Raw genomic sequence first — 27,120 nt, 5'->3', positions numbered from 1 at the left:
GTGTGTGAGTGAATGCAGAGGCCAGACAGCATTATAAGCGTGACAGCGAGCGTTAATGTAAGCGCCCCGTGGAGGGATGGAGTCAAAACGCACACAGTGCCGTGGAATTCAGGAGGTAAGTTATGCATAAAGTTCATGCATTATCGAGCAGCCGCATTTCAAAGATGAAGAAACGCTTTTCAACGGGGGAAACTAAAAGAGATTTCTTTGAGTGCCGGTTACTGTAACTCCTTTCAACTGGAAAAGAGAATGAAGAACAAGAAGAAGGAGGAGGAGGAGGAGGAAAAAATAGAAAAGAAGAAATGTTTATTAGAAAAAAAGGGCAGAAAGTGAGAGAAATGCGATATTCCCTCTCCGTGTGTCAGGCTCGCTGGTGTGTGACATGTCCGTCTCAGTGGGGACTTCCTGCCTCTCCCTCCATATCTTTTTTTTTTCTACTCATCACACCATCCACTTCTCCTCCTTCCTCTGCTGTTTTGCTCTATGTCTCCTTCCTCCACTACCCTTGTAGCTGTTCAACCTTGTCATATCTTCGGTTCTTTTTCTCTTTTCCTCACACCGATACCTCCTCCTCCTCCTCCCTGTCAGACACACACACTGTCCACTTACCCTGCGTGTATCGTAAATGTGTTTTAATGTATTCACCTGTTCTCGGTATTTATCCGTCATTGCGGTCCAGATTGGCTTAAGGGGGGGTGCTGTGTTTATCACCACAGGCGATGGTCTGTCACAACAGGCGGTGGTCTATCACCACTTATTGTGACACGGTTGCAGCATTCCCACCCAGCAGTCAGGTGGAATTTAATTGAAGCTTTCAAATGTCACAAAAGAGATGCATTTATGTTGGCTGAACTGTAATTGTTATGTACAAAGTGCACAACTGGAACACTGTGTTAACTGGTTAGTTGAAAGAACTTTTGATAATAGAACTTGATCCGTGGGGAGATTTATCATGGTGGGATACTTTGGTTTTATTCTGCCTCTACAAATTTGATAAACTGCCACACAAAGGTATCCTCTTATTAGTTTGTTTGACAAAAACAAATCATAGCAACCTAAAAATATAACCACTCTGTCACTGATTAGGGAAAACCATGATTAACTAATTTTTTTTTAACTCTTTCACCTGATTTAATAGTGAATTCTTCTACAGCTGCATGCTTCAGCAAAATATCCAGGAAAGTAACTCCTGTGGTGAAAAGGCTCAATACTCTGAAAACATTATTACCTTATTTTTCATATTGGATAATAAGGCTATGAAGGGAAAAGGAGGAGCGAAGTAGGAAGTCAGGCGCCGGATTATGAAGAGTGACACGGTCTGCATATGAAGGAGTCCTGGGTGGATATATTGGTGGGTCATTGATGGGTTTTTGGATAATTACTGCTGGAAGTGGTGAAAGGACAAATGTGCTAAATCCATTGTGGGATGCTTTCATGTGTTTCCTCTCTCTGGAAATGAGCAGCTTAAACTTTCAGAGAGTGGTTGGCAGAATCTCTCAGCTGTGTTTATTAGGAGACGTCTCTGTGCTACCACCGGTTGCAGGTAAACAAGAATATGGACTTGCACTTGGCCGACCTTGTTGATGCTTCAAGGATTGTTGTCTGCGATTGGAAGACCCAGATAAAACATGTTTTTTGATGACTGGTGAGAGTGGATGGCAAATAGATACTGCCTCTTTTAAGATGTAATCACAAGGACTAACAGTTACTCCGGGGAGTTTTATGAAGTCTGGTCTGCATTTTTAAAATAAAAAAAGAAGAACAATGAAGATACGTTCTGTTTATCTTTTAGTTACTGAAGGAAACTGAGTTACTGATTGTACGCTGACGTGTGTTACGATGTTATTGACCCAACACAGAAACACGATTCAGGTCTCAAGGGACGAATCAATGCAGGAGAAACACAAAACAAACAAGACACAAGTTTTCACACAATGGCAATCACAGTAAAAAAACGCTGCTTCTTATCAAACACCGTTGACCTAAATGCCCAGTGTTGCAACATTACCATTGTGCGTCGTCAATCACCAGTAACTGGGCGACCTGACAGTTACATCGTAAATCGTGGAGGCGAGTCTTCAGAAGAGTCGCCGGTTATCTGCCCGTATAAACAGCCCTCTTCTCTGTGGTGAAGGGAGACTGATTGTGGAAATGAGAAATGAGTTTCTCAAGGTTAAATACGCAGGGTGTGACAAGCGTTCATACTCCCATTAAAGAGTGGGAGGTAGAGAAGTTGGTGTCCGCAAATTAGGGGGTGAGAAAGAGGTTATTTACCTCCTATATAATTTGTGTCTAGTTTTAGTGCGGTCATCTTGCTGAGAGTCGGGAACTTGAACACACCTGAAACTTGTTGTTAAATCCGGGATGTCTGCTCGGGTACCTATACATGATGAAAGAAAAACAATTTTCAAAGTTAAAGTTGTAAAAAGAACATAGCGAGAGTTTAATGCTCAGCAGTTCTGCTGATCTGCATCATCAGGATGCACGGGTGTGGTTTGCACGACAGCTTGCCTGAGAAAAACATCTGTGAGTTGAGACTGTCAAACATCACTTTCGTTCAAGTTGTGAACAAATCCTGCATCCTTCAGGGGGACTGGTGGCCCTCAGCCTTCACAGTAGCCTTCACCTTACTGGAAAAGGAAGACGATACATTTTTTTTTTCTGCTGTCAAAAAATATAGTGGAAAAAAAACTAAAACCGACAATGCGTTTGCTCGTCTCTCTGTGCTGTCTTCACTGTCTTGTTGGTGACTCACAGCTCCAAATCCCTCCGTCTCTACTGAAATTGACATATTTTAATTTTCCACAAGGCTAAATAACTTGTTAAAATAGGACTTTTTAGCAAACTGGAGTAAGTGTTGCTTTTGTTAGGGACTGCATTTAGCTGCAAGTCCAAAATGGGTCGGGAAATATACCCGGGCCCACTTAAGTAAAGTATATGTGTTGGAAACACTGTTATACATTTAATAGGTCGCATGTATTCACAGTCTGTGTTTAAGGCGCCTTGCGGGCGACTCATATGCTTACTGCGGGTGACCAGGCGCCCAGAGCCACTGAGTGGCTGTCTTAGTGAATATTTGCAGCAGCAGGACGGACACTTACAAACTACAGTGAATGAACATGTCATCCAGTGCAACAACAGAGACGCAGAGGAACAAGTTAGTTTAGTTTTTGTTACAGATGATACTTGTTGATGATCAGTTCATTGTGTTTTCATGTGTTCATGAGATAAATGGGAGCCATCTACTAGAATAAATGTCAGCAAAGTATGTTTCAACAAAACCGCATGCAAGTTTCTTCATGTTACAGCTTTAATATCGTCAGGTTAGACTAGTACTGTCTTGTCACAACAATGTGCTTATGCTCAGGTTAAGTTGAGAAATTTAAAAAAACTCTTAGTTAGGGTTAAGAAAACATCATGTGTTGGTTGAGAACAGCTCCTTTTGGGTGCCAAAAACATACTGGAAATGTCCCAAGGTGTCATTAAAAACACTAGGTCTTGCCGACCCGAGTTCCTGTGAACAATATCTGTTTTTAGTCACGGCTGGAAATGTTCCCAAGAGATATCCTGTGGTATCAAGCTTACAACTTTTGAAACGCTGTGGTCTCTCGTCAGAACTGTCTCATGGTGTCACAAAAATCCCAAAACAAAAAACCCAAACGCATACTTGAACCGTGGTTACCAGTTTTGCGGTGTTGTCTCCTGTAACTACACCACCCTCCCTTTGACCTCTCGACACAGAAGTATTGCACGAATCTCAATATGGTACATAGCCAGTGACACGGACAGATGGTGTTTTTTGTGATGTGCAGAAACGTTAGCTGCTAACTTTGTTACCTGGCGACTAGGCTGGAAAATGGGGGATACTAGAGGTCACCGTGCGGTGTGCAAGGAAGCGCTGGAAAGCTCAACTCTTACATGTTTCCCTCAGCTGATTTAGTGCTATAGGTTCATGACAAACCGCTACTTCTTTCAGTCAACTTCACATGATCCTTCAATGTTCTGGTACAGTATTTTTCCCCCTGGTTGAACACAGGGCTCATATTTCAGGCTTTTAAGGCAGAAATCATGTCAATAAACGGCTGCATTTAGCTTTGACATTCACACAAGTGTTTCCGTCTCTATCAGATGCAGAAAAGGAGGTAATCACCCCCACTGGTTGCACGATTCAGTACATCATGGAGGTCTGTGCATCTCCCTGCAAGCAATTTAACATACGTGGAGTTTGTGAACCAGCCAACATTAGTGAATGCAAGGTTACATGCTCGCAGCATCAGTGTCGCTTCCTATTCATCTTCACCACAAGTGAGGGAAAGATCTGCCGCAGAGACACCATCTGCATCAAGTGGAGGTAACTTGAATATGTAAATGACTGGCATTATAGTGATTATAGCTTTGAATGGTATCTATGGTAACAAGAATGATTAGGACTTCCTGGAAAATAGGTGGCTGGGACGTGTAATATTTTTCCCTTCGCTCCACACAATTATGAGCACTGCCAGGAAAAAGAGCTGTAGGAAAGCCTCTTTAAATGATTGAGGGATCTTTGTCGTTTAAAACGGTGACTTACTTTAACTTCATTCAGGAAATAACAAAGTCACATCGTCTGCTTCGAGAGAACAATATGCACTTTCCAAAAAGTAATCAAGTCCGTCTCCCGAAAAACAACTGCTCCATCCTGCAGGGGTCACAAAATATCATCACCATCACACCGGAGTGAGCGAGGTATTTTACACACCTATATTTACTCTTTGACAGCCAATAGGATGATAAATAATGAAAAGAAGCAATGAGGAGGAAGGGAAGGAAGCACATTTGATAGTTTTTATGTATAATAGTAATCTAATTTGCCTGCCACTCTGACTGATTGCAATCAGCGAGGGTCCTTCGCCTCTGTATTGGGTCTGAGGCAAATGCTCCGGAAATCTAATTGAACAGCTTTGTGTTGTGTCTCCATGAGGCGGTCCACTTTACTGTTTATTGCCGAGCTGACTGACTGTGCATGTGTCATCTCTCCCTTTCCCTGCGTCCCCCTCGTCCTTTATTCTGTGACTCCGTCCTACCCTGCTGCCAGACAGTTTTCTTTGTACAACTACAAAGTCCCCAGTAGACGCTGCCCAACCTTTTTTTTTTTTTCCTTCTCTTTTTATTCTAATCAACAAAAACAAGCCTGGCAAACATTTTGTAGAATGGAAGACAAAAAAGTCAACTTGTCCCGGATAGAGAGAAGTTCTGGGCTGCAATTATAAAGCTGAGCGGAGTCGATAGTCGTTACTCAGGAAGATAAACAAAGACGCAGATTTAAAAGATCACTTTTGCTTTATCACACTTTCTCCTGTCTTAGCCAGCTTAGTTAGAGAAGTTGTGGCTTTTTCAGGAGAATGCCAAACGCCTCGCTAACGAACACCACCAGGGCTGGAGCCAGGATTTTAAAAATACTGAAGTTCTGAGTCCGACTTCACCATCCTCCAGTAAATTTGATAATGAACCATTAATGTGCTCTCATCATTTGGATTTTTAAAACATTCCATGTATTCCTTTTAACTGTCCTGTTAAGTTTCCTGCATTTTATTGGTTGTTGTTTCCCCGTGCTGCAACAAAACATTGTACAAAACAAGAAAAGTCATTTTAAACATAGTGACAATGCATTTTATGTTTATAAAGATTACGATGATTATTCAGACAGAACATACAAGAAGGTGCTAGGGTTTCTCAGTGGACATCGGGTCTCTGCTCCTGCTGGAAATATACGTAATCAGTAATTCATTATTTCTATTTATTGGACTGGAACTAGTCAAATTTTATGTCTAAAAAAATGGAGCAAGCCTGCAAAGCAGAGTCCTACACAGGGCACGTGACGGGTGACCCGCACAATTTGGATTAAAAATAACGTACTGTTTCAGACACGGGTGTGCATCGGGTCAGAAGCCGGGAGAGCACGGGTTGGGTTTTGCGATTGCCACTTTCAAGTGCCTAAAAAAATCTAATATATCTAATTTTCCTTTGGGTGCGGGTCGGTGTCCTCTGTGGTAGCTACAGCAGGATCAACACCTTTTCCAGTTTCCCATACATGACCTACAGCCTCCTCTTCAGAAATACATCATGTGGTTTATACACATATCTCTCAAAACATCATGTCTTTAAAACTTGTAATAAATCAAGAGTTGTTGTTAGCGTGTGATAAATGAATGACATCTGTACTCATCTGTGATGGCAGATAACTGTCAAATTTACAACAATGTCATTCAATATACCCATCACAATTTAAATGTCAGTGGTATCCTGAGGGCCTGTCTCTCTCTCTGGGGAAATTAACACTGACTCCTATAAATCCAGACATTGTAATTAGACAGAGATACTACTGACTCCCATAAATCCAGAGGTTATAAGTCTATTTCCTGCCAGGAGAGGGGCGCACTTCCTGTCAGACTGACAGGAGGTCAGAAGTCACAGAGGAAGGGTCAGCGGTCTGTTTCGCATCAACACCAATCAGCTTTGTCTCTTTTCTTCGTGTTCAGTCGACGGACTGTTTCTGCCACATTCTTTCATTGTTTTTCATAAATTCCTGAAGTTGTCCATCTGACTTGCTGCATGTTTTGCTCCTCCTCCTCCTCCTGTCTGCTGCTCTGCTGCTCACTCTTCCCCTTTTACTTTCCATCTCTTGTTGCTTCCCTCCCGCTGACATGCTCTCCCCCTAGGCTAACACACACACACACACACACCAGAACAGACCTGACTATATCACCCATTCAGCCTCCCAAATCAAATTACCATGGACAAAACAGAGTAATAAAAAGTAATGGGTTGTTATACGAGGTACACACTCAAAAGCAGAGCAAGTCCTTCAGCACTCTGATCCACAATATTCTCTTTGTTGCCTACTTACCTCTACCAATGATTAACTTTTGTTATATAGTTTGGGGCCACAATATACAGAAAAGTTATTATTGCGATTATTGTTTATAACTATAACTTTACTGTTAGTGTGCTGCATTTAAAACATATCAAGCCAATAATATATAATATTACCTGCAATGCAATCTACATGGATATGGATGGATAGTACATATTGAAATGGAATGATATAATCCATATTATCTAAGTCCAGATGCCGAGCGCTTTGCTTTTATACGCACATGACTGTCGGTCACATAAAGCGACTCATTTTGAACTAAATCTGGCACAACTTCACCTTCACAGAAACGTGGAAATTGGTGAAAACGGTTGCAACACTTGCAGATGAATTTTGTTTTCTCTGAAAACAGGTAAGATATTCTCTTCAACTTTTCTTTCTGTTTTCCTTTGTAGAGGCATGTCTCGCCTTTCCGTGACCAGTTTCACTGCGTGGAGTTGAGCGAAACCACCCCTCCTCCGATTGGACCCACTCGCAGCTGTTCTGGAGTTGTGCTACTGTAAGTTTCTCTTGATGAAAACCCAACATTTCCTGATTTTGCCGCTTCATAGTTCAAACTTTTAAACAACAAAATAACAGAAGACCTCTACAGTGAAGACTTCCCACAAAATAAAACACAAGAACTGTCATGAAATTAGCAGAGCTTTATTAGTAGCTTTTCTCCGATTGTACTGAGGGGAGGAGGAGAGTTTACAGCTGCTCCTCTGACCACGACACAAGACGAGAGCGTCATCAGCTAGACAAATCTGCAGGCAGGTAGCCTTAATGAAATGCCAACGTGCTGGGCTGACATGGGAAGTCAAAGCGAGTCAGGCCAAGGCAGCATGAAAAAGCCCTGTGTTTGAAGGTTTGTGTGTGTGTGTGTGTGTGTGTGTGTGTGTGTGTGTGTGTGTGTGTGGAACACACGAGAATCTTCAAAGTGGGAACAGACGAGTCATTGTTCCTTGCTAACCTCTGTCTCCTGTGCTCAGGTGTTTCATCATCTTATCTGCAGGTGGTCTTTTAACCTTTGACCTTTCACACTGGCTCCGTGCCAGAGTTCATGGTTTTCAATCACACACGGGAGTCTTTGAGATGTTATTCAAGCACAGTACGTCACACTGGAGTCATGTTTGAAATACTTATAATGTGTTTTTACAAAGTCGTCAAATGATAGGATGCTGAGCATCGTCCATGTTTCAGTTTAAGAATAGCTAAATGATGGCAAGCACAACATGTACTCAAACAAATTCAAAAGAAAGACAAAGCCTCATTGTTGACTTTTGTTGGGTAAGACCAAAAAAAATCGAATGAATATTCACCACTAACATTTCTCCGATCCAAATGCTTATATAATAGAGGAAATCTATTTTTTCTAATCAGGAAAAATAAAACCATTTGTGTCAACCAAGCTCCAAAATCAAACCAAGCAAGTGTAATTTCTGAATGTTACTAAATAGTTTATATTCCTGTAGTGTTTTTTTTTAAATTTTTTTTTTATCTTCCTCCCACTCTTGACTCATCCTTGTTTGTGTCTTTTTTTATTTGAGTTTTTTTTTTCCACTTTGTTCTACCAACCCTCAGAATGCTGACACACACAACCGTCCTGTTGTGCCACCCAGAAGCATTTCTTGGCACAGCAGGGAGATTATTATGCAGCCATCCTCCTGCTTCAGTGGAAAGTTGGTTACAGTATTAAAACGTGGATGACTGAGACATAAAAAAAAAAAAAAGTACAGTAAATATTTTCCTATAAACACTCAAGGATCTTTGAGAGGGTTGGCGTACTTGTTTAAATGCGTGTATGTGGGCACTAAGTTGTATTCTTGCCCAGTTACACATTCAGCCTACCTGAGACATATCTGAAAAGTGGTTGTGTGCACAACATTAAAGTGCCGCAGCTTCAACAGGCATTCATAAAGACAACTTAAGAAGAGCAAATCCTCATATGTTGCTGGAAAAGGCTCGCAAATTTCGAGGCCCCTTCTTCTTACGTTTCTGTCTTCCTGCACCTTGACCAGGTGCACAGATGCTCCTGTCCACTGCCTCAATGAGGAATCAGGATCGTGAAGTAAATGTAAGTTTTGATATAATGTCAGGAGACTTACACTTTAAGGCAGGCATGTCCAAACTATTCCACAAAGGGCCGTGTGGCTGCAGGTTTTTGTTCTAGCCAATCAAGAGAACACAGTTTGATCAATCAGCTTTCTGAAGACTGAGATCAGTTGATTAAATGAGTCAGGTCTGGTGTGCTGCTGCTTGGTGGAAAAGAAAACCTGCAGCCACATCAGGCCTTTGTGAAACAGTTTGGATATTTCTGCTTTAAGGACTGGACCAAGAGGAACCTGCAACCCTCTCATGATGCTGTGCTTAGACCTGTGCGATTTGTATTTCCACTTCAACAGGTGTAGTTGTTCTAAGTGTCTTTAGCTGATGACATATAGTTGAAAAGAACTGGCTGTAAACTCACGTCCTTCCCTTGAAAACTGTCAAAGAATATCGGTTGACAAAGCTCAGCTAGTTTTTGATAAACATGTTTAATTTCCTTTCAGTTATTCACAGTAAAAGTCCTCTTGTTTTATGTTACTTAAAAACTTTTATTATGACGCAGCAAAGTCAGGAAATTTGGGGCTTTCACATGCTGTAATGTAACACGGCTCCCAAATCAGCAGAAAGCAAACCTGATGAAACCATAAAGTACAGCAGATGTCTGAAAGAGGACAAACTGGGATGCTGAGGAGAAAAGACATGTTAAACCGCAGAGATTCAGTAACAATATAATCGCCTTTCTCGCACAGACATGAGTTGAGGACGAGACGGGTATTCATCACGGGTTGGTATTGGTCACTATAACTTGGAGGTGTGCTGGGTGCTTTAGCCACGCTCAGTTAAGGTGTGGGAGAAGCTTTGTCCACCTGACGTTCTTAACCAACTTAATGGTATGAAATTAGTGTATTGAGTTTAATTCTAAATGGTTGTAACTAAAGAAAGATATCAGTTTGAGGTGAAACAGTGTTCGCTTCGGGCCACGAGCGCTGAAAGCGTGGCGAAATAATATAATAAAGGTACAGAGATGACAAGAAAAGGAGGAGGGATTAGAAAACAATAATGGGAACAACTGCAGTTGCTGTCATCTTTGTTGTCTGAGTCAGAGCAGCACCGGCATACTAAAGCACCGTCTCCTCAGTCTGCGGCTTTAGCTGCAGCTAACCGTTTGTCAGTACCAATTAGCTTTGAACACGACTTCAGATGAATCAGAGATTTTTCTCCTATTTTATCAAACAATACCAAAGCAAAGCTCTTAATTGCAGCAGATGTGTGCGCTGTGATGTCAGCGCACTGAGAAAGAGCCCGCTGAGTGAAGACCAGGTGTGTCCTTACTGCTCCGAAAGCACTGAAAGAGAGCTGGGGACATCCGACTGAAACTGTGAGTCATTAGGCTGTTGAGACGTTGTACACACACACACACACACACACACACACACACACACACACACACACACACACACACACACACACACACAGAGAGAGAGGCTGAGTCACTGGTCTGTTCCTGTGGAGTGCTGATAACAGCGTTTGCTCTGGGGCCTCAGGAGCAGGGAGCGTGTGTTAGTGTGTGTGTGTGTGTGTGTGTGTGTGTGTGTGTGTTAGTGTTTGTGTGTGTGTGTGTTAGTGTGTGTGTGTGTAGAAGCAGTAGAGATTGAGCACAGGATAGAAAGAAAGGATCAAAACAAAAGGCAAGAAATATACATACTTTTTAAGAGGGTGTGTGTGTGTGTGTTGCTGTGTGAGGGAGCATTGTACACAGTCATTGGCCAGTGTGTGTTTGTGTGTGTGTGTGTGTGTGTGTGTGTGTGCACCTTCCTACATAAAACAGACGCGGCAAAAAATCTTTAAAGTGGCTTCTCTTATGGAAGATCAGATATTGTGTGGCGCGAGAGTCAGACAGAGAGAGTCAGAGAGAGAGAGGTGGAACAGGAAGAGAGAACAGAGAGATGGAGATGAATGGACGGAGAGGAAAACTGGTGAGTCGAGAAGAGAGAAGAAATAATCAAGAAGCAACAGATGATGGAGGGAGGGAAATGTGACGCACGGCAGCCGGGAAAAGAGAGAAGACAGGTCTTTTAAAGTTGTTTCTGTTGCCCACTGTTTCAACAGTCCCTTTGCTCACAAGCCACCTCAGACTAAATAACAGCAGCTAAACCCCACAAGCCTGATAAAATGGAACAGTACGCCCCAGAGAGCTCAAAGACGCTTCTGAAACTGACACTTCTTCTCCCCCTAAATCATACATACACATTTCTGTCTGAAGTACCTTGGATCTCATTATTTATTCATCTCTCCGTTTTTCTGTACCTACATATCCTGGTTGCAGTGAGACGAAACCTCTCCCAGCATGCACCGGATGAGCTGCAGGGGACGGGTTATTAATGACAATCATACATTTTGTATGTATTATATATTGTGAGAGCCCTTTACAGCGCTTCCTGTGACACCAATGGGTCGTCCACCACCTCCATCTCCACCTGCCTCCTTGAAGGTTAACAAATGCAGCCCCTGGCAAATACTACATATTAAACATGAAACATACTGAGCTGGCTAAAATGCATACACGTGTAAAAATAATGTTTATCCACTCTTTTGATCAGTACATTGAAACGGTGGTTCTCAAACAACATCTCTTTTTCAGCTGGTTAATACTCAGCCAGGCCTTTCATCAGGATAAAATGTTGGCAGCTGAAAAACCAAGATAATCCATCCATCTTCTCAAAAGAAGATAATTCAGAGTCCAGAAGATCAGCAGTTAAGCCCAAGACAGACAGTTTGAAGTCAGAGGAGCTCCAGCCCAGTTTGTGGCGACCAAAACAGGTTCTTGAAGCCAGAACAGGAACTTTTCTGAGCCCTAACAAAGTGGTATTCATGCCAAAACCCTAACCAGAGCATTAGTGCAGCTTCATCACAAAATAGTCAAGTTGCAAAATAAATGTAAAGTTTCAACATATCTGTGGTTTGCAGAACAGTAGATGGCCAACATTCATTCTGGTTGGATTGTTCTAGCTCTGTCTTGTCCTGCTCTCCACAAACTTACCATTAGTTCATCAAATTAAGGTCTGATTGTTGGCCTATCATGATTTTATGATCGCAAAATTGTCTGTGAAAAAATGCCCTTGAATACTGGCTGAACACCTGCGATGTGCAAATGGTTACATTGATATGCAATGTGTGCTCACAGAGATGGTTTGAGGCAATGAAAAGTTTTCTTTTAACTTTACTGCTGCACAGTTGCTGACTGTGTCTGAAGAGGTTCACAACATCAGGCTCAAAACAAACTGCTGCTTTAGTGCGAGCAGAGGGCCGAAAGAGAAACAGATACATCCACAGCTTCAGCTAATTTACAGCGCGAGCGGCCTCAAAACATTTGGGACTACACTAAAAACACCCACTGCTTTGACATCCAGCTATGGAACATTAATGAGTACTCTGCTCACTCCAGTTAAAGTAAGTAAAGAAACATTTGGTCAAGGTGTTTATGTGACGGCGGTAACAGTCTCTGTGGTGCTAGAAAACTGGACGGAGCAGGGGGAGAGAAAGATTTCAGGACCGAGTGAAAGCAAAAAAAGAAAATTGCAGAAATGGAGACACTGACAGGCAGCAGAGAGGAGCTGAGGAGAGGAGATGAGTGGAGTCCCTTGGGTAAAGTCTCATCTACCACTTCAGACAATCCAACATGATCCCCTCCAAAGTACCCAGGTATAACCCCGGCCTCTGCTCTCTCTCTCTCTCTCTCTCTCTTCCACTTCACCGGTGGAGATGAGCGCACCAAGAATTGTGGGAGAAGTACCTCTGGTCGCACCGCGCACTCACCTTTATGGTTTGTTCAAGCCGCTGACGTGGTCGAGTTTCTCAAGATGATTTATTTCTGAGCATCGCCTCAAACTTCCAAGCCCCGTCGGCAAAAAAACAGGGAATCACTCCACTCCAAGAACAGACCGGCGGCTCCGGTTTGCAGTTGATGTGTGAGAGAGAGTATAAGTGAGCGAATGAATAACTTCTACATGTTTACAGTCTGGTGAAAGTTTTAAGCCACGTCCAGAACGATCACAGCTCTGCTTCCAATAACAAACGGCAGCGTGGGCCAGGAACAAAAAGTTGCTTCCGGCCTAGTTTTTGCTGCAACAGCACCCAACGCATCGTGCCTGCCAAACAATTACAGCGAGTTCCCCTAAAGAAAGACTGCCGTATGTGTTCTCTGTTGTGCTAACGTAACGTTTTAGACACACTAGGAGACAGAGATCAGATTATTTTACAATCTAATTCAGTGTCTTGGCACCTCGTAAGCCTTGGAGCCGGACTTCCCAGTTTGTATTTTATCTGCTCATCTGAACCTGAAGCAGCGTGCCAGCATCAGTGAAGGCCCTTGCGATTTTTTTAAACACAGCTCTTTTTTTGGTGGCAGCTCAGACTAAGATCTCCTGGCAGCCGTCAAAAGGCGAGAGGATCCTCAGCAGAACCATCTGTGGGCTTGACATTACAGTGGTTACTGGCTTATTAGAGTGCAATTACGAGACTCTTACACCTTAGAATACGTTTTACCTTTAAGTTTTAAGAAAAAAAATGACTGTACACGACTCGCAATGAAGGGACATGGTGTCTCTTTTATTCTCGCTTTCCACCCCAAATGCCTGTCAGTATCACAGTACAGGCTCTGCAGTGTACTCAGAGTATAAAAGTAAAAATATCCCTGAGAAAGAGGTTGAACAGTCCCTTATACAGGATCTTAGTCGCTGTCAAGAGGATGAATTGTGCTCTAAAACTGTTGGTGCACCGAATGGCTGAAAAATATCAGTTTTTGCATAATGTTGCTTTACTTTTACGTTTTGTTTGCAGATCAGCTAAAAAAAATGCTAATAAAACGACTACTATCTCATTTAGATTCACAGGTTTTGTCTTCTGTTAGTTGAACTTGACGGTGCCTGTGTACGGAGCTTTTTACTTAAGGCACTATTTCCCACCTTTAGCCTTCAAAACAAAAAAAAAGTTTCTACAAAACATCTTGGGTAGCACGCAGGGCACCGTTGCCTGAGGAGCCATTTCATTGAATACAACAACAACAACAAAAATCCCTGTTTATATATAAGTTTTTGCCATTCATTTCTGTCTGTTTCTATTCTAATTTCATTCCCGAGGAAAGATACGGTGTCACATTACCAGAAAAACTTGTCAGTTGCATCACAGCTTCAGTGCTTCAAGGCAGCGCAGCCTCAAGGCTTGTTACCGATGTGTTGCATTAATTACAAAGCGGCTTCCTGGTGTCCATGAAAAACTCCACTGTGTACTTTGTGATTTCTCATTTGCAGTCTTTGCTAATAACTATGTCAACTCGTAGTGTTGCTCAGAGAGTTGCCTTTTATGGTGAACGCTGTGGTTTGAGTTACTCAGTGTTACCGTCGTCTTTCACTTGTCACTCGAAACCCAGTAAGTCCTTCAGGAAACCCACAAGCTCCATGAGACAGAAGTTAAAACATTTTCTCAATGGTTTTGCTATAGATTGCCTTTTTCCCCTTCTTTTTTAAATGACACGTATTCTGTACGAAGTTTAGTATAATGAACTTCGACGTGCTTTGCTTGTTTCGTTGTCCGTCTCTAAATAACCTCCGTTATAGCTGACGTTGGCAGCGAGCCCCGCCTCTCCACCACCTCGCTGACAAAAGACTTCATTAACTTCATCCTCATCCGTCTCCTTTTAGTCGTTCCCTTTTCTCCAGTTCACTAAATTTCACCTTCCTCCGCCTCATTTTTCCTCCACTTCCTCCTTTTCTTTTCCCTGCTCCTCTCTCTGCAGACACACTTGAAACGTACCCGGTGTAGAATAAATATATTAATCAGAGTACAATAGAAGCTACAGCTGTGGCTTAAAGCGCTACATGATTTATGAACCGCTAACTTCACAGCCACCTTCATGGTTCAAGATGCCTTCATGAGACTTCCTTTTTCATGTTTTTTATATGCTTTTTACTGGAATATCCTATAGACAGTGTGCAGATGGCCAATTAACTAGGCATGCTGGTTTTTGAAGGGTCATTAGAAAGTGCATTGCTCTTTAAATGAAGAGTAAGTTAAACAGCACATTTTATCAGATGGTTTTATTTTATACGAACACTAAAAACACCAGAGTGAAATATTCATTCTGGGACATATTGTATGATAACAAAAACACAGTGGCTCCGTTAAATTGTACAAATGAGTTCATGTTTGCTGGCTGAGGAAGGCTGGTGGTTATTCATAATGCATAGCTAATGTTGTTTTATCATAAAATGACACATGGCGAACATCAAAGGATCAGAGTCGCCGCAAAATGTGAAACGCAATTTTTCATGTAAGATAGAAGTAACAGGGAGAACGGATAGACCGAGCTCATTTGTCCTCAGAGATAAGAGCCTCCATATGATGATGAAAATAATCGGTAAAAAAAGCTCCTCCTCCACATGATACACTGCAACAAGCTTATGTTAAAAGCCTGTGTCATAGATATTTCAGTGTAGTTTCGATCTAATGATATGAAATGGAAATGACATCAAGTACTTTTAATAATTTAGCATTGTCTTGTTGATTTCAGACAGAGCGCAGCGTCCCTGAAGCTGATGGAGACTCGGGACACTTCACGTCCAGCTGATGCGGATGATGCTGAAGGTCAGACTCTCTACATTCCCTGCTGTCCTGAACATGCATCATGCAGCTCTGATTCAATATTCACCTGTCAGTGAGCATTTTACTGAGGTGATGGAAGAACTCATTTATTGTCCTTCAAGCGGCAACGGACAACTTTTCCTGCTAGTCGCGTTTCCAAGTGGTTGCAAAGACAACTGGGGTGGCAAATAACAAAACCGGGAGCTGGATTACACAGCAGTAAAATACAATTATACAACGGATAACTGCCACCTGATTTGCCTTCCTTATGTCCTGTCTACTCTGTAACTTACTAAGGTAACTAACTTTAAGGCCACCATCATTTTTAGTCTCAGCAGTTGTCCACTCGCCGTCCCCACAGCTGCAGTTCAGCCGCTTTATCAGCCGACTTGAAGACAGTTGTCCATCTCCCTACATGTCGCTTCCTCTTTCTCGGCAGTCGTAGGCTCTTCTTGTCTCATCACTGGGCCTTCTCCTTTATCCTTCTCAATGTAGCTCTCCAAAGACATTTGTTTTTCACTAATCTCAGCTAGCTTGAGGGCTTATTTTTCGGGTATAACGTGACTAAAACAGCTACGTGTCAAGTGTGTCAGTGTGAGTGTGATCATCATTATAACGGAAGTAAAATAACTTATTTATTCTTTCTCTGTGGCTCGGTACCAAACGGTGGGTGGGGACCACTGATGTAGATCAAATAGTAAGATTTTGTTCCTCTTGTATTGTAGTGGGGTGAAAACAGTACTTGAATAACTGTACTTAGTTATTTCCCACCACTGCCGCTTTCATCCCTGATAGTATACGAATGAGCGGTTATGGTATATTTTCAAAGGGAAAGCACATAATTTAAACCAGTTTCCTGAAGAAACAAGCTTCGGCGTGAACACTTCCCTAATTCAGCGTGAATCAGCAGTGCAGCAGTCAAGACTTCATGATTCCTGAATTCCAAAGCAGCGCTGCTTTTTCCGCCTTGTTAAAAGGGCCCTCCAATGCGCAGCGTTTCTCTGATAATCAGCGCTCTCCTCTACCTTCAGGCGGAGAGAGGGAGGGAGTGTGAAGGAGGGAGAAGCAGGCAAACATCCAAATGTGTTCCTCCGTCAAAGGTAATGAAAGGAGCCCCGTATTCTTTGATCACATGGCAGGGGCATCACGCTTGCGTTAGATTTCTGAAATATCTCAGATGCTCAAAGCCTTAGCTGTATGCAAACACACACACAGCCACACACGCACAAACAACACAAAAAACTCGCACATTATTTTGGGGGGATGTCATGGGCACACAAATATGCATGTAAATAAATCCAGCACATAAACACACAGGTGCACACACACACACACACACACACACACACACACACACACACACACACACAGTCTCAGTGCTGTCAGAAATAGAAACAACATCTTAGACGGCAGAGATAAGTAGACGAGACAGGCTGGATTTCCATCACTTTTCCAAACGACGCTGACACCAATAAAAAGCCACCTTTCTTCGCCTTTTCTCCTTTTATCCCCCTTCACCGCCTTCATCCCTTTTTTTTCCTCTCACTTATCTTTTCGGGTTTAGAATCCTTTGGTGGAATATTTCATCTTCCTGTTTCGGCGCCCCATTTTTTCCTCTAATTTAGAAGCAGAAGCTCTTGACGCTCACTGGCATTTTGTGTAAATAACAACAACAAAAAAACACACTCTGAGAGACGGCGTGGAGCACTTTACAGTATGTTGTGTTTTTGTGTCATTTAAAGTTGCCGTTGTTGTCTTTCTCATTGGTTCTAGTCAAAGAGTTGTGTAAACTATCAGCACGACCCGTCCTGCCTTCCACATTGCCGAATCTTCTACAATCGATCTGTTTTTCCTTTCTCTAAATCCCTTTGCTTACCAGCGGGGTGCCTTTTAAACACACTGAGCAGCAGCAGCATGTTTAGTGGCTGGAGATGGATGTTGGGCTGCGGATTGACCAAACAGACATCGCACAGCGGAGGAAAGATGGGAGCAGAGAGAGACGGAAACTAGTGGAGACACAAGACACGTTTTAAGTTAGGTGCAGTACAGCAACGTTTAATGATGTACTTTTTGTTTTCTGGTTGGCCTGACAGCTGTGACAGGAGCATTTATCACATATTCAAAAGGTTGTGTGTATGATTTTACATTAGTATTAATGTTAAATGATGCAGCATTACAGAAAAATGCTTGTTCTCTTTCTTGGTGAGAGTCAGAAGAGAAATTTATGCCACTCTCATGTCTCCATCAAGCAATGGGTTAGCTTAGCTTAGCATAAAGACTGCCTGGTTGTGTTGGAAGATAACAAATCCGCTTACCAATACATCTCATGCTCACTTATCAACACATTATTACAATTGACTAATCAGAGTGGTTTTGTAAGAGGGGTTGAGTGCCGGACTACTTCCTGGAGTGTCGTCCGGATGCCTGGCCTGAAATTGAGGAAAGTGAAGAATTAGCAGCTCCGTCCAAGTTTAAGACACGATGTTTCCCACAACTTTCAAACCCAGAGGAAGCAAGTAATTTTACTCAAGTTAACGGTGTGTTTCATTTGGTCGCCTGTTGTTCTAACTCCTGGGACAACATCGCATTATAGGTCAGACACTGATTAAGTGTAAATTTAAAATGATACCTCTTCTGGGAACAGTGAGACAACAACTCCCATGATCCCACATTCATTGTTTTCATACAGAAAGACTTCCAGCAGTAGAAATACATGCAGTGTGTTAAAGGAAAAGGTAGGTAGAGAAGAAGAAGAAACTTTAAAACACCTTTCCTGAGGTGATTTCGAGGTTGATTATCAACTTTGAGGTAACGTCTGAAAGTCATAATCTGTAATCCTCTTCACCGAGATGAAGTCTAACACAAAGGGAGAAGAAAGATGTTGAAAAATGAACCCATTAACTCAACAGCACATACACTGTCTGGAGGAGGCGGAGGAGGTGGGGGAGAAGAAGAAGGTGGAGGGATGGTGGGGAGTATTTACGGCGAAGAAGCCGAAAGGCAATACTGTAAATCTGGGGGGGGGAAAAAAAAGTGTGTAATGAAGGAAGGTGGTGGAGTTACAGAGAGAGAGAGAGACAAATGAGAGAGGGCAGAGGAGAGTGAAAGTAGAGGAGAGAGAGAGAGAGAGAGAGAGAGAGAGAGAGAGAGAGAGAGAGAGAGAGAGAGAGAGAGAGAGAGAGAGAGAGAGAGAGAGAGAGAGAGAGAGAGAGAGAGAGGTGGATGGATGAAAGTGAGTGTGTGGAGCGCCGGAGAGGAAAGAGGAGAAGGTTGATGTGGACGTATAATGGCCGATGCTCAAATTTTTAGTGGAGGGCTACAGATCAGTGGGCTGGTTGTAGGAGGCTTGGGATTTGATCCCTTGTCGAGTCATGTCTGAGTCTTAAAAAAACTGGGAGTCCTCCGGTCGGCACACGCTGCTGAAGGAGGTGTCAGAGGAGAACTAAGCCTCTCTGAGACACTGGCGTCCTGTCCGGAGGGGCTGCTTCACGCCACACAAAACAGGAAATTAGATCCTAGGCTTGTGCCACAACATGACTTCAAGCACGCACACGCATTTAAAAAAAAAAACAAAAAAAACCCCACTATGTCGGGAACCGCGATGAATGGAAACTCGGAAAAAAAACGGCCATGAAATCAGGATGACGGAGGGAAGGAGGGAGGGAGTTGAGTAGGAGTTGGGCGAGGGGGGTATAGGGATGGAGATGTGTAGGCGGAAGTGAGGACGGATGGAAGGAGAGGAGCCTGGGTGAGGGAAGGAGGTGGGAAGATAGAGAGAAGACAGGAGAGAAAATACTGTTTGGAGGGGAGAGGAGGCGGAGGAGGGGGGGGAGAGGGAGAGAGAGAGACAGAGAGAGAGGAGGAGGAGGAGGAGGCGGAGAGAAAAACTGTCCATGTGTCTGTGTGAGAGGAGAGGAGAGGAGAGAATACAGAGCTGTAGCCTTGCTCCAGGCACCACATTTCTGTCAGCAATGGCATCTTTATCTGCTAAATGCACTTTTGATGCCCCGCCACGTATGTTGCTGTAAATTACTTTTAAGACCTATATTAGACGATGAGGAGGAAGGAGCCGAGATGGGGCCTGGAGTGCTGCGGTTTTTCGCTCTGGGTCACTTTTAATGGGAAAGAAGAAGGAGGAGGAGGAGGAGGAGGAGGATTTCTGGCACCGGGTTGTCCCGGGCGTGTTCCCTCTCTTCCTCCTCTTCCTCCTTTCCTGTTGTTTTTGTTGTCTTTTTTAATGCCATTTCACTCATGTTCCCACCCCACATTTTCTCCTTCCACCCATGCGTTTTATGTATCCCTCCTCCCCTTGCCCTACATGCTTGTAGACACTCAGTGTATCTCAGTTTTGGATGTTATGGCTGCTGAGAGGCGCTCTTAGCCATATTAAGAACAAGAGTGCAGGAGATTTACTTGTGTGGGTGGTTTGATTTTGACAGTATTTTTCTTTATTTTGAAGAGAAACAGCGGCTTTGATTATAAACCACCGTATGAACGCATCTTGTGTTGCTCTCTCGTGTACATCAACCGCAGCTACAGACAGTTCAGCTGAGCCTGGAAGTTAAGTAAGTTAAACGACAAGAAAGCACATCAACATGTTTGTCTGTCTTCCAGTATCACTCGTATTTGAAATTAAACAGAGGCTCATTTTGTGGATAATTTGCTCGTCATTCCGAATTAAAGTCATTGTTGTATCTCATAACACAATCGACGAGGGGTGGGTGGATCAATCCCTAAATCTATCGATTACACTCCTTTTGGAGATCGATCCAAACGTCAATGGATCGATATGAAGGGTCAGTTTCAGTTTCACTTTTCCACGTTGTGCTCACGTATTTAAATTGCATCAACAGGTAGAGCTTCTGTTGTCATGAACACGTGTGAAGGCCGGTGTATTTCCTACTTGGAAGAGCATTTATTCTTCCACGTCCGTCTTTGGTTCATACTTGTTGCAGTTTCAGTTGAGACTAAAGCTAATTTTAGCTATATTATTATATGTCAGATTTTAAAAAGCTGAAATCACTTCTCGTGTGTGTGTGTGTGTGTGTGTGTGTGTGTGTGTGTGTGTGTGTGTGTGTGTGTGTGTGTGTGTGTGTTATCACTAGAAACAAGCCCAGTGTGATATGTGGCTAAAAGCTCCCAGTCAAGATTTCCTTGATCTTCGAGATACAACGTGTGATCTAAAATATGTGCGAACAAGCTAATTTTTTAGTTCCATCCCAGCACGAGTGTGTAATTGCATCCAGCGGCTTGTCTCCCTCTGCAGACTCCACGCTGCAATCTGCGGACACAGCAGCCGCGCCGAGCTCCTCTACACCGCAGCAGTGGGAAAAAAAAAAAGGGGGAATCAACACCAGAGATAAGTAGGACTGCATTTAATGCTCCGACGCTTTTATTGTGGATGTTGAGCCAATCCGGAACATTTTCCGTATTTATAGAAGCACTAGTCATTATACTATTGTGGTGCTGTGGCAAAACAGTTTAACAGCGCGCTAAAAGCTGATCTAACAAATGACGAGGAGTAACGACTCATTGCGATTTTCACTTTAATAAGATTCCAAACTGCAAACGGTAACGGTAATGATCGCAATGTGCAAATGAGTGGTACTACACAGACAACTGCAATAAACTGCTAATTATGGTTAAATTTCTTATCATGTCTTCTATTTGGCCAAACATTCATACAAATTTCCAAGCTTCCACTGTTTCTTTCTAAGGATACAGGTATAATTGAGACTGATATACAGACAGAGATGATGAAGTTTTGTATCAAAACACAGAAATACTACAAAGATGGAGACGACGGCAGAGGACACAGCTCAGGATCGGCGTGCCGTCTGACAGTTACTCTGATTTCCAGAGGATCAAAACAGCCGCAAAAATTAACAAGGGAGCGAAAAAACACTTTCAACCTGACATCAGAGATGAATCACGCCTCACTTTAATCCCTAACCTTTCCTGGACGGACCTTATGTAACTGTTGCACAATGCTTTCATCACGTTGGCTTGCGTTTTTCAGCGCTGACCATCAGAGGTATCGAAGGCCACCGTGAAGAGTGTCACAAGCCGCTCGTTCTCCTGCTGCCTGTATGTTTCTCCACGCACAACAAGATCTCCTTGGTGGATGTCACAATGAGATTTCTTCCACTTGAGATGGAGCTCGAGTGGAGTTAGTCTGTATCAGCATCATCAGCAGAGCCACAGCTGGTCTGCCATATTTTGCTACACGTTCCGTTTCTGTTGAAAATCTTGTTTTCTGTTCCCCCGTGAAACCAACCTTTTGTGTGAATGACACTGGGGGAGAAAGAGGTTGATGAGGACAAGGACAAGAAACACTTTTGTGTTGTCGTGCCAGTGCTGAGCTCATGGTGTTGGTAGGTTTAGGTACAAAAACACACGGTGAGGGTTTTTAAGAGATCATGATTTGGTTTAAGATACATGTTTTGGTCACCGCAGGCACAGCGATGGTCTGAGGTCTGGTAAGAAAGATTTGGTTTTGTTGGCACATCCTGGTGACCGGGAAGCGATATGATAGATATCAAAAAGTACCCAAACGGAGGAAACAAAGGCCGGCAGGAAGACGTGATGAAAAGCTAGCCTTATAAACAAGAAGCTGAATCCACCATAAATCAACAGCAGGCAGCAAAGCTGAAGAAAGACAGTAAAGGGGAAAATACAAAACTGAATGACGTAGCCTACAAAACAGGATGGAGCTTTGGGACCACAGGCTGGACTGCAAAAAACATGAGGCAGGAAACAGGAGGAGCCAACACAGCGACACCAGGAACAAAACTGACAAAGAGAGAAGAAAAGGAAACACTTACTAACCCAAGGATAAATGAACAAATGACACACATGTGCACATAGAATAAGGGCGGGGAAAAAGACAAAGACAGGAAGTGGAATGACACGTGGGGATGATAAACCACTACAAAATAAAACCAAAAAAACACAAACCATGACAATCAAGACAACAGTTTGCAAGCATTGTAGTGCTGTCAGAAGTGGCATTTTCAACCAAGACATGCAAACATTAACACAGGGTGTCATGATATTATACTAAAATATTTCACATACCTGTCGTCTGCAGACCTGCACAACATTGATTTGTTCTGTGATTTGGCTGGAAACTTGTGTTCAGTCTTGTTGTGAAAGGGACGCAACAGGATGGTAGAGACGCTGTGTTGTCGTTCTAAGATGACCGGATGTAATTCATCCCTTTCTAATGAAGTGCGTGTCAGAAAACAGCGCTGTCAGACAAACCTGAGAACGACTCCAAGAGCCATACATCACAGAAGCAGCTCAGCTCTCAAAATCGATATATTTAGATGCAGCAAAAAGTCGGTAATTAGTCTTAAAACATGCAGCACCAGCCTTCTTAGTTTTCAGTACAGCCAGTCTGCTCTCGACAAAAGAGCGACTGTGACAACGCCCAGTTGGGGATGGTACACATGGCGTGTTGCTCCCTGCTCCTGGACTCCTCTAGCTGGGGGCATGTTTTAACACCGCTCAGGTCAGCGATGAAAAGGTCGCCCTGCAGACCTCACACAGGCAGGTGGGCGACCACAGGCAGGGCTCTACTTACCGAGGCAGCAGCCAGAAAGAGAAGCGTGAGCGTTGCACTTCATTTCAATCACTGCAATACAGCTTGATTCACACTTGTCTTATTCCTCCCCCCTGCTGGGCCACATCAGCCCGAGCAGGGAATTGAATTTTTTCTATTCCTTTCCTCCAGGTATTCCTCATCCATTCAATCTGGATGAATCAGGCTGACGGGTAAATAGTAACCTGAATAAACAACCCCTACCACAGACCAAAAAAAAGAAAATACCGCTGCAACGTTTATTTCATCACACCGTTTTATTATGTTGCTGTACGAACTCCTTATGAAAAAGCACGACTGCCACTCAGAGGGCGTTCATTACACAGAACGTTTTTAAGCTAATGACTACAGAGAAAGATCAGCACAGTCAGTATAAAAATGTCATATCTAATTAATCCCTTTTATTATCTAAATACACAACCGAACTGATTCAGCTGCGGCTGGTATGATTCAGAAGAACCTTGTGTTTCCACACAGAGCCGTGACACTAAAAACAGGATGTTTTGTGTGGCCACGGATCCATTAACACCGTTTGACCCGTTGTGCAGTTCAGTTCAGAATAAATGTATTCGAGATTTTGGCACCGCTCATCTGACTTTATTTCAGTACACTGAAAACGCAGCATGTCTTAAGGTGTACACTGTGCTAGATTGAGGTGAGTGTTTGAAGTATAAACCACGAGCCATCATTTATTTATGTTCGTTTACAGCATGTCTTCATTCCCAGCTCGTCAAACTTGCAGCTTGGTCAGTTTCCTTGTGCTTCAGACTGCGACGGTCCACCTACCTGTCTTGCCTCAGTGTTGGCATGAAGAGCTCCGCTGTGAAGTTCAGCGATAATACATAAAATGCATCGTCCAGCTACTCTTTTAGAATAAAGCTTCCGAAGAAACATTTAACATATTATGATATATCATAATGTTTGGACTGTCGTGGGTTATGTTTCGAAAAAAATCTAACTTTAGGTTTAAGCTAATATGGATAACACTCAAGCAGTGTAAGTCATACTCTCGTAAATCGACTTCACTTTACTCAGTAGGTCCAAAAGATATCAAAAATCAAGAATGTCACCAGGAGTCTTCAGGGCTGAGTGCAGTAGGACTTTATTTGCCGGCAAAAAAGAACGGGATCAGAATCTGTGGAAAACCTAACTGCCCCGAGATTCAAAGCCCCGAACATCCTCTTTTAAACACAGAAAACTGGGAGCGTCCGTTCAGACATCACAGTCTCAACCAACCTCTATTCTTCTTTATTTCTGCTGACACTGATAACTCGGTCCCCTCCTTGATATATCCCATTGTACCTGATCACTCTTGACACTGCATTTTTAACAAACAGTAAAAGTGTTATATATTTGCTTCACACTACAGCAGCTTTAATCAGTAAATGCACACTTCAGTCAGCTGGTGCCCAGTAGTATGTTTCAGCAATTCTTTCACACTTATTACCCTTTATTTCTTACTTTTATCATTAAAACAGTTATTATCAGCTACCATTACTCACTATTTACTAACTGTGGTTAATTTATGCTGACCATATCTACTTACTATGGTTATTTCACACTACAATACCGTCTACGTACGTATCTTCCAAAGTAAAGTCCAGTTTATGACCCGTCCAGCTACCCAACATTTCTGTTGCTCTGTATGCTGCAGCAGCAAAGGGACATTTCAGTGTGTTTGTATGTGACAAAGTGTGTATAAATAGAAGCGTGAGTCCATTGACTGTATTTGATAAAATGGGCTGAAATTGACCACCTTTGTTAGTTTAACTATGGCAACAGAAGAAGAACACTGACACAAAGCGTACAGCCTGGATTGCACAGATTTGACAAAAAGAAATGTTTTTACAATCCAGATTGGACGTATTTAACTTCTGCCTTCTGTATTATCCTCCGTGCAGCATCATGTCTGCTTGTCCCTTTTCATCTTGGAGCTTCACGTTCTTGAACATTGTCAGGCCAGAACAAACTCTGCTGTGATTTCAGGTGCCAAACCATTTCCAGTTAGTGCTCGTCTTCTTAAATACTCTGTGCATTTCTAAACGCGATATAAGAGAGAAGAAACGACTGCGGCCCAGTCTTTCCCCTCCTCCACCCATTCCTGGGAGGAACGCTTTATTTTGTCTTACTTCTGTATTTCTCTGTCACCCCCGTTGCGCTTTGACTTGATGTCTGAATCCCACAACTAATCTGTGAAACGCGCTCAAATATCCAGGGGAAAAGTGCTCATATAGGCATCAAAGGAGCTGAATCCAGTCATGTATCCTTCACTGAAAACATATTCAGTAAATTTTCTAGTCCTTCTTTGTTTCTTGTGTACTTCATCGATACATCCACCTCTGCAGTTGCAGCAGAACAAAGAGCAGCTTGGATCATTCCTCTGGTATTTCTCAACTCCTTTGATTACATTTCTGTTTTTTTTTTAACACGCCCAGTGCAACACAGCACAGCATTAACTATAAAAAAAAAAAAAAAAAAAAAAAAAACACTTTGTGAATTTGTTGAGGCCGTTTCATTCAGAAGCAACTTGCTTAATAAAGACTTAATTTGCCTCCGCAAGGTCGAAGCTTCATCACCACCCTCCTCTCTGTCAGGCGAAATGTCATGGCATTGTAACAAAACAACAGGTCTGCTATAGATTTTGGTGGTTTTAATTGGATCCCTGCAAAAAATTAAGATAAACACTGAAACATTATTTCTCTAAAAGACAGTTTTGCTCTCAGTATCTCAAATGATGTCTGTTTTTTTAATGCCGTTGACCTGTCAGGGACTGCAAGATGATAATTAGCCTGCACATCTGGCACATCTGGCACGTGTTCATTGTTAATTAATGTGCCTTGTGTCCCTTCTTTAAATGAACTAAACAAATACAACTATGATATAACAGTATTGTAGATTTAAAACCAAGAAGGGACATTTTCCCTTGCTTTGTTAAATACCTGTTCACTTGTCACATATTTGATTGTGGTTGGATGTAAATCTGAAAGCACAAGTTCCCTTAATATACAAATAATATAATTTAGCATGTTTTTACATTCACTTTATCATAAAAGATCCTACAGTATTGGACGTCTACGCATGAAGTGCAAATCTTTCCTTTCAAAAACTCAACTTAACAATCGACACCTGCGTTCAAGGTAAAATAAAACATTACTTGCTTCTTATGCGTCCATGTTAGTCATCTTGAAATCACAGTGGATTCCACTAAAGTAGAAGAAATATCCATCAGAAAGCTTTTAGACATTCAACCCACTATAAGCTTGTCATGTTCCCGCCGGTCGTATTAAACGCTGCTTCAGTATAAATCCTCCCCTTGTTCCCGAGCAGACACGTATGTTGGCTTGTGCGTGTTGGAGTGCTCACCTCCTGTTGCAGGTATCACTTCAGCGACTGACTCATAACTCCATGATATCTTTTCTAACGTCACGACGGACAATCTGCCAACATGCAACACGTTTGTAGAGCTCAGACTGAATCTTGGCCGGACATGGTACTTGGATTTTTGGGACTTTATTCTGCTTGAAATTTGTCAAACATTTCAAGTTTCAGACAAACATTTCCAAAAAAGCATTTAAGACATTTTTTATTTATATATATATATATTTATATATTTGTCAGATGAACACACAGCACAGCACAGCACAGTGTGTGTGAAAACCTTCACAGCCTTGAGGTTTACAGGCAGTGCCAGATTGATGATGTTCAAACAGCAGCTGAAAGAGCTGTGAGGGGATTTTATAAAGAGCTCAGGGGGGTGACAGCTGAGTCGAGCTGACATGAACCTTGACCTTACACCTCTTTAGAATGTCAGCACGCACGCTCATGTGCGCACGCTGACACACTCGGCAACTCTTAAAACACACATGCCAGTGCGTGCGCGGACACATGTTGAGGCTTTCCGTCTCCCTGTCTCACTTTGTCTTTCACACACACACAC

General features: G+C 42.7%; 1 protein-coding gene across 10 annotated transcripts in view; it reads left to right on the top strand.

Annotated features, from left to right (window-relative positions):
* The window catches only part of LOC119019449 (netrin receptor UNC5C-like), a 371,539-nt gene that overhangs the window by 131,291 nt on the left and 213,128 nt on the right, over positions 1 to 27,120 (top strand). For 4 of the 10 annotated variants that reach the window (XM_037098023.1, XM_037098024.1, XM_037098022.1 and 1 more), the window contains 2 exons: positions 7,309 to 7,412; positions 15,510 to 15,583. Coding sequence is in view for 7 of the 10 variants with exons in the window: in XM_037098024.1 (XP_036953919.1) it covers positions 15,535 to 15,583 (49 nt within the window). In the remaining 3 variants the exon portion in view is untranslated. Of the gene's footprint in view, positions 1 to 4,128; positions 4,352 to 4,585; positions 4,726 to 7,308; positions 7,413 to 15,509; positions 15,584 to 27,120 lie in introns of those variants that run through there. The other 6 variants (XM_037098026.1, XM_037098029.1, XM_037098027.1 and 3 more) reach the window with 3 other exon arrangements.

This window comes from Acanthopagrus latus, chromosome 5 (assembly GCF_904848185.1).
Source record: "Acanthopagrus latus isolate v.2019 chromosome 5, fAcaLat1.1, whole genome shotgun sequence".
Classification (NCBI taxonomy): domain Eukaryota; kingdom Metazoa; phylum Chordata; class Actinopteri; order Spariformes; family Sparidae; genus Acanthopagrus; species Acanthopagrus latus.
The sequence above is the reverse complement of the archived record's forward strand: the minus strand, read 5'-3'. Positions and strand labels throughout refer to the sequence as shown.